General features: G+C 44.7%; 1 protein-coding gene across 2 annotated transcripts in view; it reads left to right on the forward strand.

Moving 5' to 3' along the window:
- Positions 1–18,763, forward strand: part of USP7 (ubiquitin specific peptidase 7) — a 507,717-nt gene that overhangs the window by 450,790 nt on the left and 38,164 nt on the right. For both annotated transcript variants that reach the window (XM_040356967.1, XM_040356966.1), the window contains one exon: positions 3,636–3,707. In XM_040356967.1, coding sequence (XP_040212901.1) covers positions 3,636–3,707 — 72 coding nt within the window. The remainder of the gene's footprint in view (positions 1–3,635; positions 3,708–18,763) is intronic.

Raw genomic sequence — 18,763 nt, forward strand, 5'->3', positions numbered from 1 at the left:
CTGACAAAATAATTTTTCCATCTATGTCACAATTTCTTCACACACATGGCCTTACTACAGCCATCTTTATCAACGGCTCCAAAACACCATGTCCCTTCTCCAGCTCCTCCATCTTTACTTGAGTCGGATTCCCAATCTGGCGCACTCTGTCCTGTGGGAAGAATTCATAAACGGTCTGTTCCTGTAGTTGATCCTGCACTCGTTGAACTTCTCTTTGTAATAATTGAAAATTCACCTTCATTCAAGGATTCTGCATATAGAAAACATTGAGATGCTTCTTAATGTCCTTTTTACTCTGCCAGGCCTAGCCCTGCATCTAGCTCTCACTGAAATTTTAATGTCAAACTGCAGCTAACTTGACTATGGCAATGCGAAATCCTATATTCCAGGACCATGCTTTAAAGCAGAAGTATAGCCAAAGCTCGTTTGGCTGTACTTCTATAGATCACAGAAGTGCATGTCGTTCGCTCGGCTCCACTCCACGAGGCCCAAGGTGGCAGCTCGCAGGGAAAGTCGGCCAAGGAGAGATACAAGGAGGCAGCGCAAAAGCTGTTCTCCCCGGCGGGCTCCCGCGATCTGCCAGTGTTACCCGGAGATGCGACTGGGGATCACAGTGGTTCCCAGTCGGATGCAGATGACACTGTGCCGCTGGAGGATCCGCCGGCGCCCGTGCTGCCATGGGACGCAGTGAGTACCCCTTTTGTGATGCACTCCTCGCAAACTGCTGCACCTTCTGACTCGGCTGGTCCCGAGCCCACGCTGCGAGATATTTTCTCTGCCATTACCTCCTGCAATCGCTCCCTTAATCCACTGGCGATGGAATTTAAAAGTATGAAGGCAGAAATTTCATTTTTTGGGCCTCTAAAATGGTTTGGTGCCCGCAGCTGCTTTACATCATGCACAATTCCCCACAATGGATACCTCGTCGGTGGTTCGTTCGTATTGACACTCTGTTTAGGTCTCTGATTTGGAAGAAAAGGGTGGCCAGAATAAGTCTGTCCACCCTGCAATATGGCAAAGACCAGGGAGGAGCGGCTGTTCCTAACCCTAAGCTCTATTTCTATGCTTCTCAGCTCCAACACTTGTGTGGTTTAGGGCGGTTGGGTGAATCTGACTCCATAGAAAGCCTGTTGAGAACTGGAAAACATGACCTCTGTGTTAACAAATTTAGAGGCGGGGTTACCTCAACTTCCTCAGACAGCCCCCACTGTCATCCTTAAGAAACTCTGGGCGACTGTTCGGACTAGTATGAGGATTCTGGGATATCTGGAAGAAACCCCACTATGGAATAACCCCAACTTGCAAGCAGTATACCGACTAGAAGGCTTTCAGTCGTGGAAATCGGCTGGTATTTGCTATATTGCTCAATTATATAACCAAAACGTACTTAAGTCATTTATGGATCTGCAACAGGAATTTAACATTCCCAGACATCATTTCTATAGGTTCCTCCAATTGAGGCATGCTCTTCAGACTCGGGGTTGGACTTTCACACTCTTGCTTACCAGTCATTCCCATTTTTTATGCATTGCAGAAAAGGGGCTTGATATCGCATATATACTCTAAATTACTGTCCTCCATCCAAAGTTCAGCTTCGCTGCCATGCAGGAGGGGCTGGACCCAGGATTTGGGGGAGATTTCTGATGAGATGTGGGATATGTGTCTGCAAGCTGGACCCATTACGTCGGTTTCTCAGTCATAGGTTGTCTTATTTGTTTCTTTTACATAGGGCCTATCGTACCCCTATACAACTGCACCGATGTGGAAGACAGGACTCCTCCATTTGCCCCAAGGGTTGTGGGGACGAGGGCTCTCTCATCCACCTAATCTGGCGATGCCCTAAGTTGCATAGGTACTGGGGGGATGTCACTGAGACTATTTCCTCAGTCTTTCAGGTTGGGGTCCCTTAGGATCCCCTAATATGTATTTTGGGAGCAGTTGATGAAGAAAAGTATATTCCCCCGGTGCACATAGCTGTGATTAGACTTCTATATTTGGCTCGTAAGCTGGTGGCTAGATTCTGGCTGTCTCCGCATGTCCCAACCAGAAAACAGTGGGTGGAGCAGGTCAATCAGGTCCTTGTCGGGGAACATTTAACATATCAGCATAGAAATGCACTTAGAAAGTTTTATTCCATTTGGCAGGCGTGGTGGAAACCCCGGGGCTAGCACCCCCTAGATTTATTCTGCATCGATTGTTACAAATGTGTTAATTATGGTAATATTTTTGGCCTATCTGATAGTGCTATAAAAACATCTAAGTAAGGTATTCTTTGCATTTATCTGCCGTTGCTTGAAAGAAAAAGCTCCTTAAATGCAGGTGGATTGTGGGCTATGATTATTTAGTGTTGGCCTGTGGGCCCTTAGTTCTGCTTTGTGGGGCTGGTGGGTTTGTTCCTGCCCACCCGACATAGATTCTCTTCCCTTTTTATAATATTTTTTTTTTTTATTATGTATTGTTTTTTATTTGAAATGTTTCCCTTACTTTATGTTGCCCTTTTGTGTGTCACATTATGTTATGGCTGGTTCTTTAGCACCAGACCAGGGCTGTGGAGTCGGTAGATAAATGTTCCGACTCCTCAGTTTAATGTACTTCCGACTCCGACTCCTCTGTATTAATATGCAAATGTATTTTATACATTCCTTGAGGGAAAGAAACGCAACCTACCACAGGACTACTGGCTGGGAAGCCAACAGTCTACTGTATTGCACCGTTTAAGCAAAAGACAAACACAATGAAAACAAATCTGCTGCTGAAGATAGGGCAGTGGGAGGATCCAGGAAGGGGCATTTATTCTAAAACATGATTTTCCTAGGAGAATCCCATAGTCATGTTTAAAGTTTAAGCTAACAATCGGAGTTTACAAGTTTTTATAGCCTTAGCTAAATGACAGCAGTTTTTCCAATGGTTTACAGCTTCAGTCTTGAACTATTGGCCCTCCATTCCCTTCACTTATACAATTGTCTCCCTCGCTAGTCCTGCAAAAAACATATTTATTTAATCCCTTATCAGTGAGAGGCTAGGTTACCCATGGGTGCTGCGTTCCCTGTAAAAGCAGAACACAACACTATGGAAAGTATAAGTATTGCAGCTCCTAATTGTGCGTTGTGTGCCATATAGTGAAGCACATGAAAAGCATGCTTCTTCACGGTCACTTAACGTGTTCGTTTTGCGGTTACGTGAGGCACTGCATGCATTGGTCTTTATTCTTACAGTAGAGAAGTCATTAATTATAACTTTTTGTGAATTGGGACATTTAAACTTGCTTTTTTTTTTTTTTTATTCCAATCTAAATTTAGTAGGAGTCGGTGCATTGTACTCCGACTCCAGGTACCCAAAATTTCCCCCGACTCCGACTCCTCGACTCCGACTCCTCGACTCCGACTCCACAGCCCTGTTTAGCACAATTGTATTTTCCTCATGCGCAATGTATGGTTTTCAGATGTGCAGATGTTTTTGCTACGGATATGTGCTGTATATTTTATTCTACTGACACAATAAAACCCTTTTTTCTGAGTTAAAAAAATGTAAAATTGTGCTTAATTTTGTTTCATTTTGACCTTTATGAATTAGGAAGAAAAAAATCCCATTGAATGCATTTCCAAGCTTTTTCTTCTTCTTTTTTTTTTTGCTAGAGAGAACCTTTCAGAGAGGTCATGAAAAGGATTCAAGCAATGCTCGACATCCAGGAAAAAGAGTTTGAAAAGGTAACCATGAAGTCAGTCTTCGCTTGTGTCTCATTGACTGTAATGAACCATCGTGATGAGTTACTTTGTATCTGTCACATTTCTATTGTGACAATTACATTTCTTATGCAGCTTTTAACTGCCCTCTTTGCAGAAAAGCACTTTATGATTGCAGGACGAGTGTAAGAATGAAAGTCCTGCTGCCACAAAGATAACATTTCATTTGTAGAAGCTATGTACAGTAATAGGGCAGCAGTAAGGCTAGGCATAGTGCCTTGATTAGTGCCTGTCAGAGGTCCTTTAGCTCTATTAACCCTTGGCACATCGAAAGATTATTGCAGCAGGGATGGAGGGGGATCAGAGGAGGAAGATTTCAGCTAATGCAGGAGCCAGTAGCACATGGGACACATCCGATTGTAAATATTGTCCCTGGCTGATTTTTTTTCATTTGTGACTAAACTTTGGCTTTAAAGCTGAACTGTATTTTCCTTTGTACCACCCCTTGCCCTCCTTTTCTTCCCGAACTCCACCTGCTATTCTATGGATTTCATGGGTACTTTCTGGTTGCAATGGGCAGTATTTCTTGACTAAGCAGCACTTGTGTAAAGATCTGTGTATATCTCGTTCGACCAATACAGGTGGTGGGGGAGAATTTTTTTAATTTTTTTTTTTACAATCCTACATACACTTTTGATTTTATTACAGCACAGTGTTTTGGGGTATGAGTATCAGCATGGCACATCTTGACTTGGCAATATTTGCCCACTCTTTGCAAAAACACTCCAAATCTGTCAAATTGCGAGGGCTCTTCAGCCCTCTTCAGATTACTCCACAGATTTCCAAATCTGATTCAGGTCTGGGCTCTGGCTGGGCCATTTCAAAACTTTAATCATCTTCCGGTGAAGCCATCCCCTTGTTGCTTTGGATGTATGCTTTGGGTAATTTTTTTTCCTTCATTGATTACACTGATGGGCCGGCACTGATGGGGCGGCACTGGCTATTCCTCTTCAGCACTGATGTACTTTTCACAGAAGCCGGTGATCGGATTTCTTTCTTCTCCTTGCACTGTCAGCACAAGGAGGGAAAAAAACTGTTACCGATCTGTAGTTTACATCATGTGCTCGGCTGTCATTGGCTGACAGCTGATCACTTGGTAAGGGGCCCGGATCGGCCCCTCTACTCTGATCTGTGATCAGCCGATTCTCATTGACTCTCTGTTCACAGGGGGTGCGCAGGGAGCGTGTAAAGGGGCAGACGTCATGACGACGTTCCGGCAATGTTGGTCCGCACTGTAGCTGTTGTTAAGCTATATCGCGGACGCAAGCAGGTTAAAGAAATCTTAGCTGGATAGAACCAGCTCTTGAGGGAGTCTATTCCACATTTTCACATCTTGCTGTCAAGAAACCTTTCCATATTCGGAAATTAAATATTTTCCTCTACAAAAAGAAAGATTTAATTTCCCCCCTGTCCTCTGAATAACTCAACACCAAGTTAACTATATGGATCACCTATGTATTTATACATGTTGATCACAGCTCCCCCCCCACCACCACAATCTCCTTTTTTCAAGAGAATACATTCAGTTCCTCTAATCTTTCCCTATAGCTGAGCTCCTTCCTACATGCCTCTGATCAGTTTGGTTGCCCTTCTCTGCACTTTGTCCAGTTCCCCGATATCCTTTGTGAATTGGTGCCCAAAACTCAACTGCATATTCCAGATGAGGTTTTACTTGTGATTTGTGCAGGGGCAAAATATCTCGCTCTCTGGAGTCTATACCTCGCAATACAAAGGATTTTGCTTGTTTTGGAAACTGCAGCTTGGCATTGCATGCCAATTATGATCTACCAGTACACCCAGATACTTCTCTACCATTAATTCCCCCAGTTGTACGCCCCCCCCTAGTATGTATGATGCATGCATTTTCTTATCACCCTAAGTGCATAACTTTACATTTATCAGCATTAAACCTAATTTCTCTTATCGTCCGTGGACGGACACAGCCTTTTCACGTCTTGACAAGTGGGTTATGTTCCTGTTCACAGCAGAGGACTAAACAGAACATGTTCGATAATTAAATAGATGTTACTTTTACAGAGTTGAACAGCCCCGCCCAGAGGGCAGTCCTTCCGGACATAACTTTCCTCCCTGCAGCATGCAGCCTCAGTTTTTTTTCTGCCTAGCAAAGGACGTATGGCTACCTTTTGGGCCCAGCGCCCTGAGAATTTTTCATTTCATTTTCTTTTTAATTTTATTTATTTGAGAATCATCCATCAACTGCCGGCTGAGAGAGGCTGGCTATATAGATCCTTGCAGTCTCCTAAGTCCGGCCAGCAAGCGTGAGCACACCGTAGCTATGGGCTGGGTCTGCCACGACATACCCCATGACTCCTGGGGTGGCCGGTGGGCTTTTGCTCCAGGGTCCACACATGACCTGGCTTTGGTGTTGTCTCGCTCACAGTGGAACGGGCCGACGGCTACTCCAACGCGGTTGTATGCCTGTCAGGAATGCGTCAGCGGGTCCTCGCATGGACGGGTAAGTACAGTCCTTCCTGCCTCGGCGGGTCGGTATGACTGGGGTTAGGGGGTCCTTCTATCCTCCCTTCCCTGCTCTGTCATGTTTCCCTCTGCTGCTACCGGGGTGGACCTGTGGGGAGGCTCCTTTTCCCACCAGGGGACTGTGGGGTGTCTGGGCCCATATTTTTCTGTGGGGTTGTGTTTGCCTCAGGGAGGCCCCATTAGGCCTTCTCATCCACATCACAGCGTTTCGGCGCCATTTTTTGTAGTCTGCTGTTTACATTGGAAATTCCCATTGGTGGCCATTTTGTTGTGGTCGCGCTATGGCGCAGCTTGCTATTAGGGTTGGCCATTTTACTGTGGCTGTGCCCTGCTATCTGAGGCGTCCGGCGGCCATGTTGAGTGGTTTTGGCCTCTAGTGCTGTCTTCTACACGGCGCGCAGCACATATCTCCTCAGTTTACCTCATAGCTTTTTCCTCACACACACGCTGTGTACAGAGGGAGGGCAGTGGCACTGAACAGTCTCTTGCTAGGTTGGTGAGTGCCCTGGGTAACCCCCCGATCAGCGCAGCAAGGGGGGTGGACTTTTTTCAGGTCTTTAATAGGTCCCTGAGAGCTTCTGTATTATGGAGTCAGTATCTGGTTCTTCTTCCCCAAACATGCCAGAGGTGGCAGCTGGTGCTCCTGCACCTGCGGTTCCCATGGACACTTTGTCGGCAGTCCTGGAATCATTTGTTGCCAGGGCGGAAGTCGCCCGCCATCTCCTGGGGAATGCTCTGACTCAGAACCGGTCCTCGGTTCTGTGTTGTCTGAGGATGTGGATCAGGACCTTCCTTGTGAGGAAGACTCCTCACTTGGGTCAGTACAGGACAGGGCACTTGTTAGTGCGCTTATCAGTGCTGTGAGGGACTCCCTTAAGCTGGATAGTGCAGCTGAGGCATCCACTGAGGGCTCAGTCTTTTTTGGGTCCCACAAGTCAGACCGCCCGCTCTGTGAAGGTTTTTCCTTTGTGTCCTTTGAAACGTTCATTAATAAGGAATGGGAAAAGCCGCAGAAGTCCTTTGTAGTTCCTCAGCGGCTGGCTTGAGGACAGCCTTTTGAAAAAATGGACTTCTCCTCCGGTAGTTGACCCCCCGGTTAAAAAGGGTGACCACTCTTCCTATAGAAGGGATCCCTACTTTCAAGGACCATACTGATAAGAGGTCCGAGGTGCTGACCAGCTCCTTGTTAACCATGCTGGGGTCTGCATTGTGGCCGCAACCCTGATGTCTCAGACACTCACTGAATGGGCAAAGGTTTTGCACCAGACTGTGGAGCACCAACTCCCTCCCGAATTTATTAGACTGGCTGACCAGTTGGTCCAAGGCCTTGTACAGTACAGACCAAAAGTTTGGACACACCTTCTCATTCAAAGAGTGTTCTTTATTTTCATGACTATGAAAATTGTAGATTCACACTGAAGGCATCAAAACTATGAATTAACACATGTGGAATTATACATAACAAAAAAGTGTGAAACAACTGAAAATATATTTCATATTCTAGGTTCCTCAAAGTAGCCACCTTTTGCTTTGATTACTGCTTTGCACTCTCTTGGCATTCTCTTGATGAGCTTCAAGAGGTAGCAACCCATCACTCTCCTTCTTGGTCAAATAGCCCTTACACAGCCTGGAGGTGTGTTTGGGGTCATTGTCCTGTTGAAAAATAAATGATGGTCCAACTAAATGCAAACCAGATGGAATAGCATGCCACTGCAAGATGCTGTGGTAGCCATGCTGGTTCAGTATGCCTTGAATTTTGAATAAATCCCCAACAGTGTCACCAGCAAAGCACCATCACACCTCCTCCTCCATGCTTCATGGTGGGAACCAGGCATGTAGAGTCCATCCGTTCACCTTTTCTGCGTCGCACAAAGACACGGGGGTTGGAACCAAAGATCTCAAGTTTGGACTCATCGGACCAAAGCACAGATTTCCACTGGTCTAATGTCCAGTCATTGTGTTCTTTAGCCCAAACAAGTCTCTTCTGCTTGTTGCCTTTCTTTAGCAGTGGTTTCCTAGCAGATATTTTACCATGAAGGCCTGATTCACACAGTCTCCTCTTACCAGTTCTAGAGATGTGTCTGCTGCAAAAGGTGGCTACTTTGAAGAACCTAGAATATGAAATATATTTTCAGTTTCACACTTTTTTGTTATGTATAATTCCACATGTGTTAATTCATAGTTTTGATGCCTTCAGTGTGAATCTACAATTTTAATAGTCATGAAAATAAAGAAAACTCTTTGAATGAGAAGGTGTGTCCAAACCTTTGGTCTGTACTGTATATGTCTGTGATGCTACACTGGATGCAGCCCCATTGATATCCAGAGCTTCTGTTTCGGCTGTGGTTTAGCGCTGCCTGATTTGGCTGAAATGTTGGTCTACTGACCAAGCTTCCAAAAAAAGCCCTGGCAGATTTACCCTTGAAGGGTAAATTTTTGCTTTTTGGTACCTTGCTGGACGAAATTATCAAGGATGTCACTGGGGGTAAGAGGAATTCAATTATATATATATATATATATATATATATATATATATATATATATATATATATATATATATGCGCTGTATATTAACTTCTGTGATGTGAACCATAAACACAAACCATATTTCATATAAATTTATACATATTTTAACCTTTACTAATGATAATAATTTATATATATCTCTAAGTGTCTCTGAGATAATTTAATGCATTGATTAATGTATTTTTTTATATAATTATCATCAAATTGGATGGGTCAATGTCTGTTTTTTAATCAGTATGTATCTTAGGTTTTATACCGTATATAGCCACTGGGGGCTGCTATGCTTATGCATATCCCTATTAAATATATTTTGTGCATCAGTACCGTATATGGCCACTGGGGGCTGCTATGCATTTGCATATCCCTCTTATATACCGTTTTTAAATAGTTTTTCAAATGGTTTTCTTATGATTGTTTTGTATTAAAAATGTTCTGTATGAAATGACATTTACAAACATCCCATTCGCCAGCAATGATGTTTTGATGTCAGTACTCCTTTGTTATTCCCCCGTTTGGTCCGGATGTCTTGCTGACTATAAATAACATCAGCCAAGATCCGACCAGCAGTTACCCATGACTAAGTCACGTGTCCAGTGACGTAACGCGTGGGGGAGGAGCTACGAATGGGACAGATTACACATCCGAATGAGGAGACACATCGCTTGCTGAGCTGTCTATGAGGATTGTCTGTTTTTGCTCATTTTAATCGGCGGATTCGTGAGTGTGACCTATTTCAAAGCCTGTAAATTGTTCCTATGGGTGTGTTATCTGCGCAATGAGATCTTTTCCTTTTTTTACATGAGCTGTACTACTATGGAAGTTTTCACTCACATGTGAAGTAATCAGCCTGGAGTCTGCAGGAACTTGGTTTCACCATACCTAATCTTTCAAGCCAGCACACATCACTTGTACACAGGAGGTGTAATTTATTTGAATGCACTGCATATGCATTTGGACTGGCACTGTCTAATATTATTGATTTTTGAATCACTTATGGTTTGTGTTTGGTTCACATCACAGAAGTTAATATACAGCGCATATATATATTATTGAATTCCTTTTTGTTTTGAAACACTTATCATATGCTGCGTATTATTTAGGATTTTTTGTTGATGTACATATTTTTAAGTATTTGATAGCGCTGTAGTATCATTTTTTATACTGGGGGTAAGAGCACTCTCCTCCCTCAGTCCACCAAGGGAAAGGAGCTGCCCTGTAAGCCGGGTCCTTCATTTCCCACTCAGAAGCAGTATTTTTGTCTGTCAGGGCCCGCGGGTAAACCCTCCCAGGCCGACACAGAAGACCTTGAAAACCTAAACCAAGAGTTGCGAACAAAGCAGAGAACCCTTAATAAGCGACAGAAGGAAAAAGATGAAGTAAACAAGGAAAATGAGGAACTGAAAAAAAGGGTGAAACGTTTGATGAGCAGCGTACAGAGCAAGTCCGATCTGGACAGCAAACGGAGCATGATAGATGAGCTTCAGAAGAAAATTAAAAAGCTTGAACTGGTAACGCATCGCCCTGGTGCTAAAATGGGGAATGCAGATGGGTTGTCCCGAGTGCATGCCTGCCTGGCAACCTGTGTCCCAACCCTAGGGTTGAAACAAGAGGGGGGGGGGGGTGTATGTGACAGGAAGTCAGGTAAATCTGTGGGTGTTGTCACGGACGGGACATGCATTTCTGCCTTGTTTAGACAATACACAAATTGTTATTGGGCATCGGCTGCAAAAAAAAATTGCCAGACAAGGTCTAAGGGCGTTGAAAGACTCCAGCTGTTCAGAATGAGGCAATTAATTAAATTAAATAGTCCAAAAGATTGCCACTGAATGGCTGCATCATTCCTGAGGCTTTGTGAGTAGGAGAGCAGCACTGAAAGTCTTTTGAGAAAGTGAGGAGAGGAGTGATTTTTCTGTGTGATAAAAATCAAAAGACTATTGTTTTGTGCTGTACGACCAGCACTGTCTGCCCAGTGCTAGGCTGAGTCAGACTCCATAGATAGGTTCCTGTGTGGAAGGTAGACGCCCAGAGTGGCTAGGGTTTATTTTATGTTTGATTTTGTTCATGCTGTTTGGATGCTTGCAATTGTTTTCCAGCAAGATGGAAAAATAAACCAAAAACTTTGTTTTCAACCGTCTTCGACTGCCAGTCTGTATAAATTCAGTGTGTGGTGAACCCATCCAAGGGGTCACACACCCCGCTACCGCGCTAACCCCTTACAATATATATATATATATATATATATATATATATATATATATATATATATATATATATATATATATATATATATATATATATATATATATATATAGTGCCTTGCGAAAGTATTCGGCCCTCTTGAACTTTGCGACCTTTTGCCACATAAAGATATAAAACTAATTTCTCAGAGGTCCGTTTAAAGCGCAGAGAGCATCATGAAGAACACACCAGGCAGGTCCGAGATACTGTTGTGGAGAAGTTTAAAGCCGGATTTGGATACAAAAAGATTTCCCAAGCTTAAAACATCCCAAGGAGCACTGTGCAAGCGATAATATTGAAATGGAAGGAGTATCAGACCACTGCAAATCTACGAAGACCTGGCCGTTCCTCTAAACTTTCATCTCATACAAGGGGAAGACTGATCAGAGATGCAGCCAAGAGGCCCATGATCACTCTGGATGAACTGCAGAGATCTACAGCTGAGGTGGGAGACTCTGTCCATAGGACAACAATCAGTCGTATACTGCACAAATCTGGCCTTTATGGAAGAGTGGCAAGAAGAAAGCCATTTCTTAAAGATATCCATAAAAAGTGTCGATTAAAGTTTGCCACAAGCCACCTGGGAGACACACCAAACATGTGGAAGAAGGTGCTCTGGTCAGATGAAACCAAAATTGAACTTTTTGGCAACAATGCAAAACTTATGTTTGGTGTAAAAGCAACACAGCTCATCACCCTGAACACACCATCCCCACTGTCAAACATGGTGGTGGCAGCATCATGGTTTGGGCCTGCTTTTCTTCAGCAGGGACAGGGAAGATGGTTAAAATTGATGGGAAGATGGATGGAGCCAAATACAGGACCATTCTGGAAGAAAACCTGATGGAGTCTGCAAAAGACTTGAGACTGGGACGGAGATTTGTCTTCCAACTAGACAATGATCCAAAACATAAAGCAAAATCTACAATGGAATGGTTCACAAATAAACATATCCAGGTGTTAGAATGGCCAAGTCAAAGTCCAGACCTGAATCCAATCGAGAATCTGTGGAAAGAACTGAAAACTGCTGTTCACAAACGCTCTCCATCCAACCTCACTGAGCTTGAGCTGTTTTGCAAGGAGGAATGGGCAAAAATTTCAGTCTCTCGATGTGCAAAATTGATAGACGCTGGTGGCGCTACAAAGTATTAACTTAACCACTTGCCTACTGTGCACATACACCCCCTTCCTGCCCAGGCGAGATTTTAGCTTCCTGCACTGCGTTGCTTTAACTGACAATTGCGTGGTCATGTGACGTGGCTCCCAAACAAAATTGACGTCCTTTTTTCCCCACAAATAGAGCTTTCTTTTGGTGGTATTTGATCGCCTGTGCGTTTTTTATTTTTTGGGCTAGAGCGTCAATTTTGAAAAAAAGCACTATTTTTTACTTTTTGCTATAATAAATATCCAATTTTTTTAAAAAATATATATTTTTTTCTCAGTTTATGCTGATACGTATTCTTCTACATATTTTTGGTAAAAAAAAAAATTGCAATAACCTAGTTTACGCAAAAGTTATATTGCCTACAAAATAGGGGACATAATGTTGTTTTTTTTTTTTTTTTTAAACTAGGAATGGCGGAGATCTGCATTTTTTTTCGGGACTGCGACATTATAGCGGACACATCGGACACATCGGACACTTTTGACACATTTTTGGGACCATTCACATTTATACAGTGAACAGTGCTATAAATATGCATTGATTACTGTATAAATGTGACTGGCAGGGAAGGGGTTAACCACTAGGGGAATGGGTGTGTTCTAACTGTAGGGGGAGGGGGGTGACTGGGGGAGGTGACCGATCTGTGTCCCTATGTACAAGGGACACAGATCGGTCTCCTCTCTCCCTGACAGGACGTGGAGCTCTGTGTTTAAAAACAGAGCTCCACGTCCCTGCTCAGTTACTGGACAATCGCGGGTGCCCGGCGGCCATCGCGGCTGCTGGGCATGCGCACTGTGTTCCCAGTGACACGACAGGTGCGTGCGCCCTAGAGGCTTTAAATGACAGGACGTCATGACGTCCTGTCGGAACAATAGAGCATTCCGCCCGCCGTCATTTGGTTAAGGGGGCTGAATAATTTTGCACGCCCTATTTTTAGTTTTTTATTTGTTAAAGTTTGAAATATCCAATGAATTTTGTTCCACTTCATGATTGTGTCCCACTTGTTGATTCTTCAAAAAAAATTACAGTTTTATATCTTTGTTTGAAGCCTGAAATGTGGCAAAAGGTCGCAAAGTTCAAGGGGGCCGAATACTTTCCAAGGCACTAGGTGTGTGTGTGTGTGTGTGTATATATAATCTTAAAGAGGTTGTAAAGGTACATCCCCTCCCCCCCCCCCCAAATAGCATCCTTTACCTTAGTGCAGTCCTCCTTTACTTACCTCATCCTTCGATTTTTGCTTTTAAATGTCCTTATTTCTTCTGAGAAATCTTCACTTCCTGTTCTTCTGTCAGTAACGCAACACTTTCTCCCTGGTGTGGAGAAAGCCTCTTGAGGGGGCGAGCAGGAGTGTCAGGACGCTATCTACTTTGCAGATAAAGGAGCTGTGTGTTAGTGGGCGTCCTGACAATCCTGCTCGCCCCCCCACAAAAGGCCTTTTCCACACCAGGGATAAAGTGTCGCATTACTGTGTTTAGTTACAGACAGAAAAACAGAAAGTGAAGATTTCTCAGAAGAAATAAGTGCATTTAAAAGCAAAATCAAAGGATGAGATAAGTGAAGGAGGACTGCACTAAGGTAAAGCAAGCTGTTTAGGGAAAACATTCTAGTCTAGTTCAATTTAAAAAAACACAACCGCCATACAATCCCACACCCACAGTTGATCCAGAGGAAGGCAAAAAAAACGGCAAAAGCATGATCCAATTTGCAACAGCAGGGGAAAAAAAAATCCATCCTGATCCCCCAAGAGGCAATCAGGTATTCCCTGGATCAACTGAAATCAGGTATTCCCTGGATCAACTTTACCTATAAATGCTTACTAAAATCTACTTGAACTAGAATCTTTTGATTGAACTAGACTTGTCTTTTTTTTAACCTATGTAAGAGGGAAGCGCCGCACACGACTTGCAATTGCGTACAGTGCATTTGCCAGTAAAAATTGGGTTAAATCCAGTGGTGATGAGCCATTGCATCTTTTTTTTTTTTTTTTTTACTGCCTGTCAGTAGCCTCTGGAGCGTAATCGGAATGCGGGTTGGGCTTTTTTTTTTTTTTATTGGTACCTCTGTCTTTTATTTTTATTTTTTGAGACCCAGAAAGGGACTGAGAACAGTCCCTTTCTCTGCAGCCTCAGCAGCACTATAGATGAATGAATAGGAGTCTGTATAGAGACTCCTATTCATAGAAATGTGTTGGCAGAAATGAGACTAGTCCATCAAATCAAATCTATCCTTTTTATTTGTATTTATTTTTTTGTTTTGTTTTTTTCATTATCTTTAGGCCCCATGCACACGAGACGCTGGTAAACGCGTGTTCAGAGGCATTTGGACAGCTTTTTCAACTGCCCCTGAACACATTCAGTGTTATCCTATGTGTTCATGCACACAGTCAAGTTTTTCTGCGTTTTTCGGCAGTTGCGTTTATGCTCGTTTTTTCAGAAGAAAACAAATGGGTTCAGACGCAAAACGCGGTACCGGTGTTTTGCCGCGATTTTGTTTATAGGCGTTTTTTTAAAGGTGACCTATTTTTTTACATTAGGACTCTCAAAAATGATGGCAAATGATGAAAAAACATAAAAAAAAACATAAAAATGTAATTTATTGCATTGTGGACAATCCATAACTTGTGGCAGGTGACATGGCCAGGTGACGTGGCCAGTGGACAATCCACAACTTGTGGCAGGTGACGTGGCAAGTGGACAATCCACAACTTGTGGTAGGTGACGTGGCCAGGTGATATGGCCAGGTCACCTTGCCAGTGGACATTCCACAACTTGTGGCAGGTGACGTGGCCAGGTCATGTGGCAAGCGGACAATCCACAACTTGTGCCAGGTGACGTGGCCAGGTGACATGGCCTGGTGACGTGGCAAGTGGACAATCCACAACTTGTTGCAGGTGATGTGGCCAGGTGACATGGCCCGGTGACGTGGCAAGTGGACAATCCACAACTTGCGGCAGGTGGCGTGGCAAGTGGACAATCCGCAACTTGTGGCAGGTGACGTGGCAAGTGGACAATCCACAACTTGTGGCAGGTGATTTGGCAAGTGGATAATCCACAACTTGTGGCAGGTGACATGGCCAGGTAACGTGGCAAGTGGACAATCCACAACTTGTGGCAAGTGGACAATCCACAACTTGTGGCCAGTTGGCGTGGCAGGTGACGTGGCCAGTGGACAATCCACAACTTGTGGCAGGTGACATGGCCAGGTGACGTGGCAAGTGGACAATCCGCAACTTGTGGTAGGTGATGTGGCCAGGTAATATGACAGGTCACGTGGCCAGTGGACAATCCGCAACTTGTGGTCAGGTGACGTGGCAAGAGGACAATCTGCAACTTGTGGTCAGGTGACGTGGCAAGTGGACAATCCGCAACTTGTCGTCAGGTGATGTGGCAAGTGGACAATCCGCAACTTGTGGCAGGTGACGTGGCCAGTGGACAATCCACAACTTGTGGCAGGTGACATGACAAGTGGACAATCCACAACTTGTGGCAGGTGGCCGGGTGATGTGGCAGGTGACATGGCAAGTGGACAATCCACAACTTGTGGCCAGGTGACATTGCAGGTGACGTGGCCAGTGGACAATCCACAACTTGTGGCAGGTGTCGTGGCCAGTGGACAATCCACATCTTGTGGCAGGTGACGTGGCCAGTGGACAATCCACAACTTGTGGCAGGTGACATGGCCAGGTGATGTTTTAAACGTCGGTTTCTGCGTTTGAAAACGTGTGATTAGATGAGTTTGCATCTGCGTCTCGTGTGCATGGGGCCTTAGATCTGTTTGTCCCAAGCTTATTTGAAGCCATTTACTGTTGATTGTCTCGTTACCAGTGCAGGAAGTTTATTCCAAGCATCAACTACCCTTTCAGTAAAATAATACTTTACTTTAAACACCAGGCACGATCTCAGGCTCATTCTTACAATTGGATGAGCCTGAGATCGTGCCTGGTGTTTTCCTTGGGACCTGTCTCCCCCCTGTATTCCTGAGAGTCCATAAAGGCCGTGGCTGGGCTATAGCCGACTGCATATAACGTTTGCCCTCTGGTAAGCGGCCTTACATTTTCGGTGAAGGGATCACTTTAGTATTATAATACCTGTCACTTTGGGTGGTGTGAGCTTCCAGGACCCTATATCTGCATGAACTTTGTCCTCTGGAAACATATGCTGATTATTGCATTCTAAGCTTGTGAAAGTAAGTCTTTTTTTTCTCTTATCGCCCATGGACGGACACAGCTCCTTAAATCTTGTCAAGTGGGTTATGTTCCCTGTTTACAGGAGAGGACTAGTCAGAAACATGTTAGATAATTAAATACATGTTACATTAACAGAGTTGAACAGTCCACCCCCAGGGGGCGGTCCTTCCAGACATAACCCTCCTCACTGCAGCCTCAGTTTTGTTATACCTAGCAAGGAGAAGGACGTATGGCTCCCTTTGGGCCCAGCGCCCTGAGGAGAAATGTTATTTTATTTTACTTTTTCTTAAAGAATCTTCTTTCAACTGTCGGCTGAGAGACAGGCTGGATAATATAGATCCTTGTAGTCTACTCGGTCAGACCAGCAAGCGTGGGCACACCCTTGCAAAGAGGCTGGGTCTGCCACGCCATACCCCATGACTCCTTGGGTGGCTGTTGAGCTTGCTCCGAGGTCCACATATGATATGGCTGTGGTGTTGTCTCACTCACAGTGGACCGGGCCGACCGCTACCTCCATTGCGATTGTAGTTCTGTCAGGAATGCGTCAGCCAGTCCTCGCTCAGACGGGTAAGTACAGTCCCTCCCGCTTCGGTGGGTTGGTACGGCTGGGCATTCCTGGGGTTCGGGGGTCCTCTTCTCCTCCCTTCCCTGCTCATTTTCCCTTTGCGGCATTACTAACATTGCCGCTGTCAGGGGGGGGCCTTCCTGAGGGGACTGTGTTATCTGGCCTGTGTTTTTTCTTTTTTGTATGGGGCTTTCCTGTGAGGGGTTTTTCACTGTGAAAAAGCCCTAGGAGGCTTTTCCTGTTTAAACACAGAATTTTGCCGCTATTTGGCTGGCGCCATTTTTTGGGAGGTTTTTCAATTACATTGAAAACTCCCATTGGCGGCCATTTTGTCATAGCCGCGCTATGGCACAGCTTACATTGCGGTCAGCCATTTTCCTGTGGCTGCGTTCTGAATGCTCGGCGTCCATCTTGGAGTAGTCCTGACCCTTAGTGCTGTATCCTACAGCGCACACAGGTCCCTGCAGATGCGGGACAGTTACCTCACAGTTCTTTTCCTCTCACACGCCGTGTGCTGAGAGCGGACGGCAGTGCTGGGCAGTCTCCTCCTGAGGAGTCCCATGGGTACCCCTGGTCAGCAAGTGGGTGAGATGCCCTGAATAGGGCTCTAGGAGCTTCTGTTTATTTGTAAGGACAGGTGTGCATACACCTACATATTATACATACACACTAATTAAATATTATTAATTTGGAGTCAGTATCTGGGTCCTTCCCCAACATGCTGGTGGTAGCAGCAGGTGTTAGCACCTGGGATTCCCACAGAGGTTTTATTCTTAGTCCTGGACAAGTTTGTGCCAGGGTGGGGGTGGACTTCGGTCGGGCGGTAAAAGAGTGCCCCCTTCTCCTGTTTTCCCCTGGGGAATGCTCTGTTACGGAGCCACGGACCAGGTACCTGGGTCGGTGCAGGATAAGGCATTTATGGGTGCGCTTCTCACTGCTGCAAGGTACTCTCTTAAAGCGGAGTTCCGGCCACAATTTCACTTTTTAAATATAAATACCCCTGTAATACACAAGCCTAATGTATTCTAGTAAAGTTAGTCTGTAAACTAAGGTCCGTTTTGTTAGGTTGTTACAGCATTTAGACACTTTATAAAATAGAAATTGACTGGGGCCATCTTAAGTGTGGGCATCATGAAGCCAGACTGTATGACTTCCTGGATTTCAGCCTTGCAGATCTCGCACATGCTCAGTGCTGCACAAGCAGTGTAATAGGTTTCAGATCAGGTTTTAGCACCTGTACTGTCCAAGTCGCATGATTCTTCGAGACTGGGGAGTGCACAGACTCCTGGAAAGTTAGACCCACTACATTCCCAGGAGTCTGTGCGGTGTAGGTTAGGAAGCTTAAGCACCTAGGTGCAGGAAGAGGGAAGATTAACTATTCTGCCTAGCAACAACACTTTGAAGGCATCTAAAAAAAAAAAAAAATTCTTAAAGGACTAATGACATTTTTTTAAAACTACTGATGTAATGTTATATTTATGGGTGGAACTCCACTTTAAGCTAAATAGTGCAGCTGGGTTTCCGCCGAGGGCTCCGTCTTTTTTGGGTCACACAAATCGGACCGCTCTGTGTAGGTTTTTTCCTTCTGTGCCCTTCTCTGATGATTTCTAAGATGCGGAATGAGAAAAGCCACTGAGGGCTTTTGTAGTCCCTCACCACCGGGCCGGTTCAGTGCCCCTTTTGTGGAGAGCCTTTTCAAAAGGTGGGCTTCTTCTCCAGGTGGTTGACTCTTCGGGTGTCATGTATAGGTGACCACACTCCCTATTGCGGGAACAGCCGGTTGTATGGATCTGACTGATAGAAGATCCAAAGTACTGATCTGTTCCATGTTTACCATGCTG

Source organism: Rana temporaria, chromosome 6 (assembly GCF_905171775.1).
Source record: "Rana temporaria chromosome 6, aRanTem1.1, whole genome shotgun sequence".
In the NCBI taxonomy this organism is placed as follows: Eukaryota; Metazoa; Chordata; class Amphibia; order Anura; family Ranidae; genus Rana; species Rana temporaria.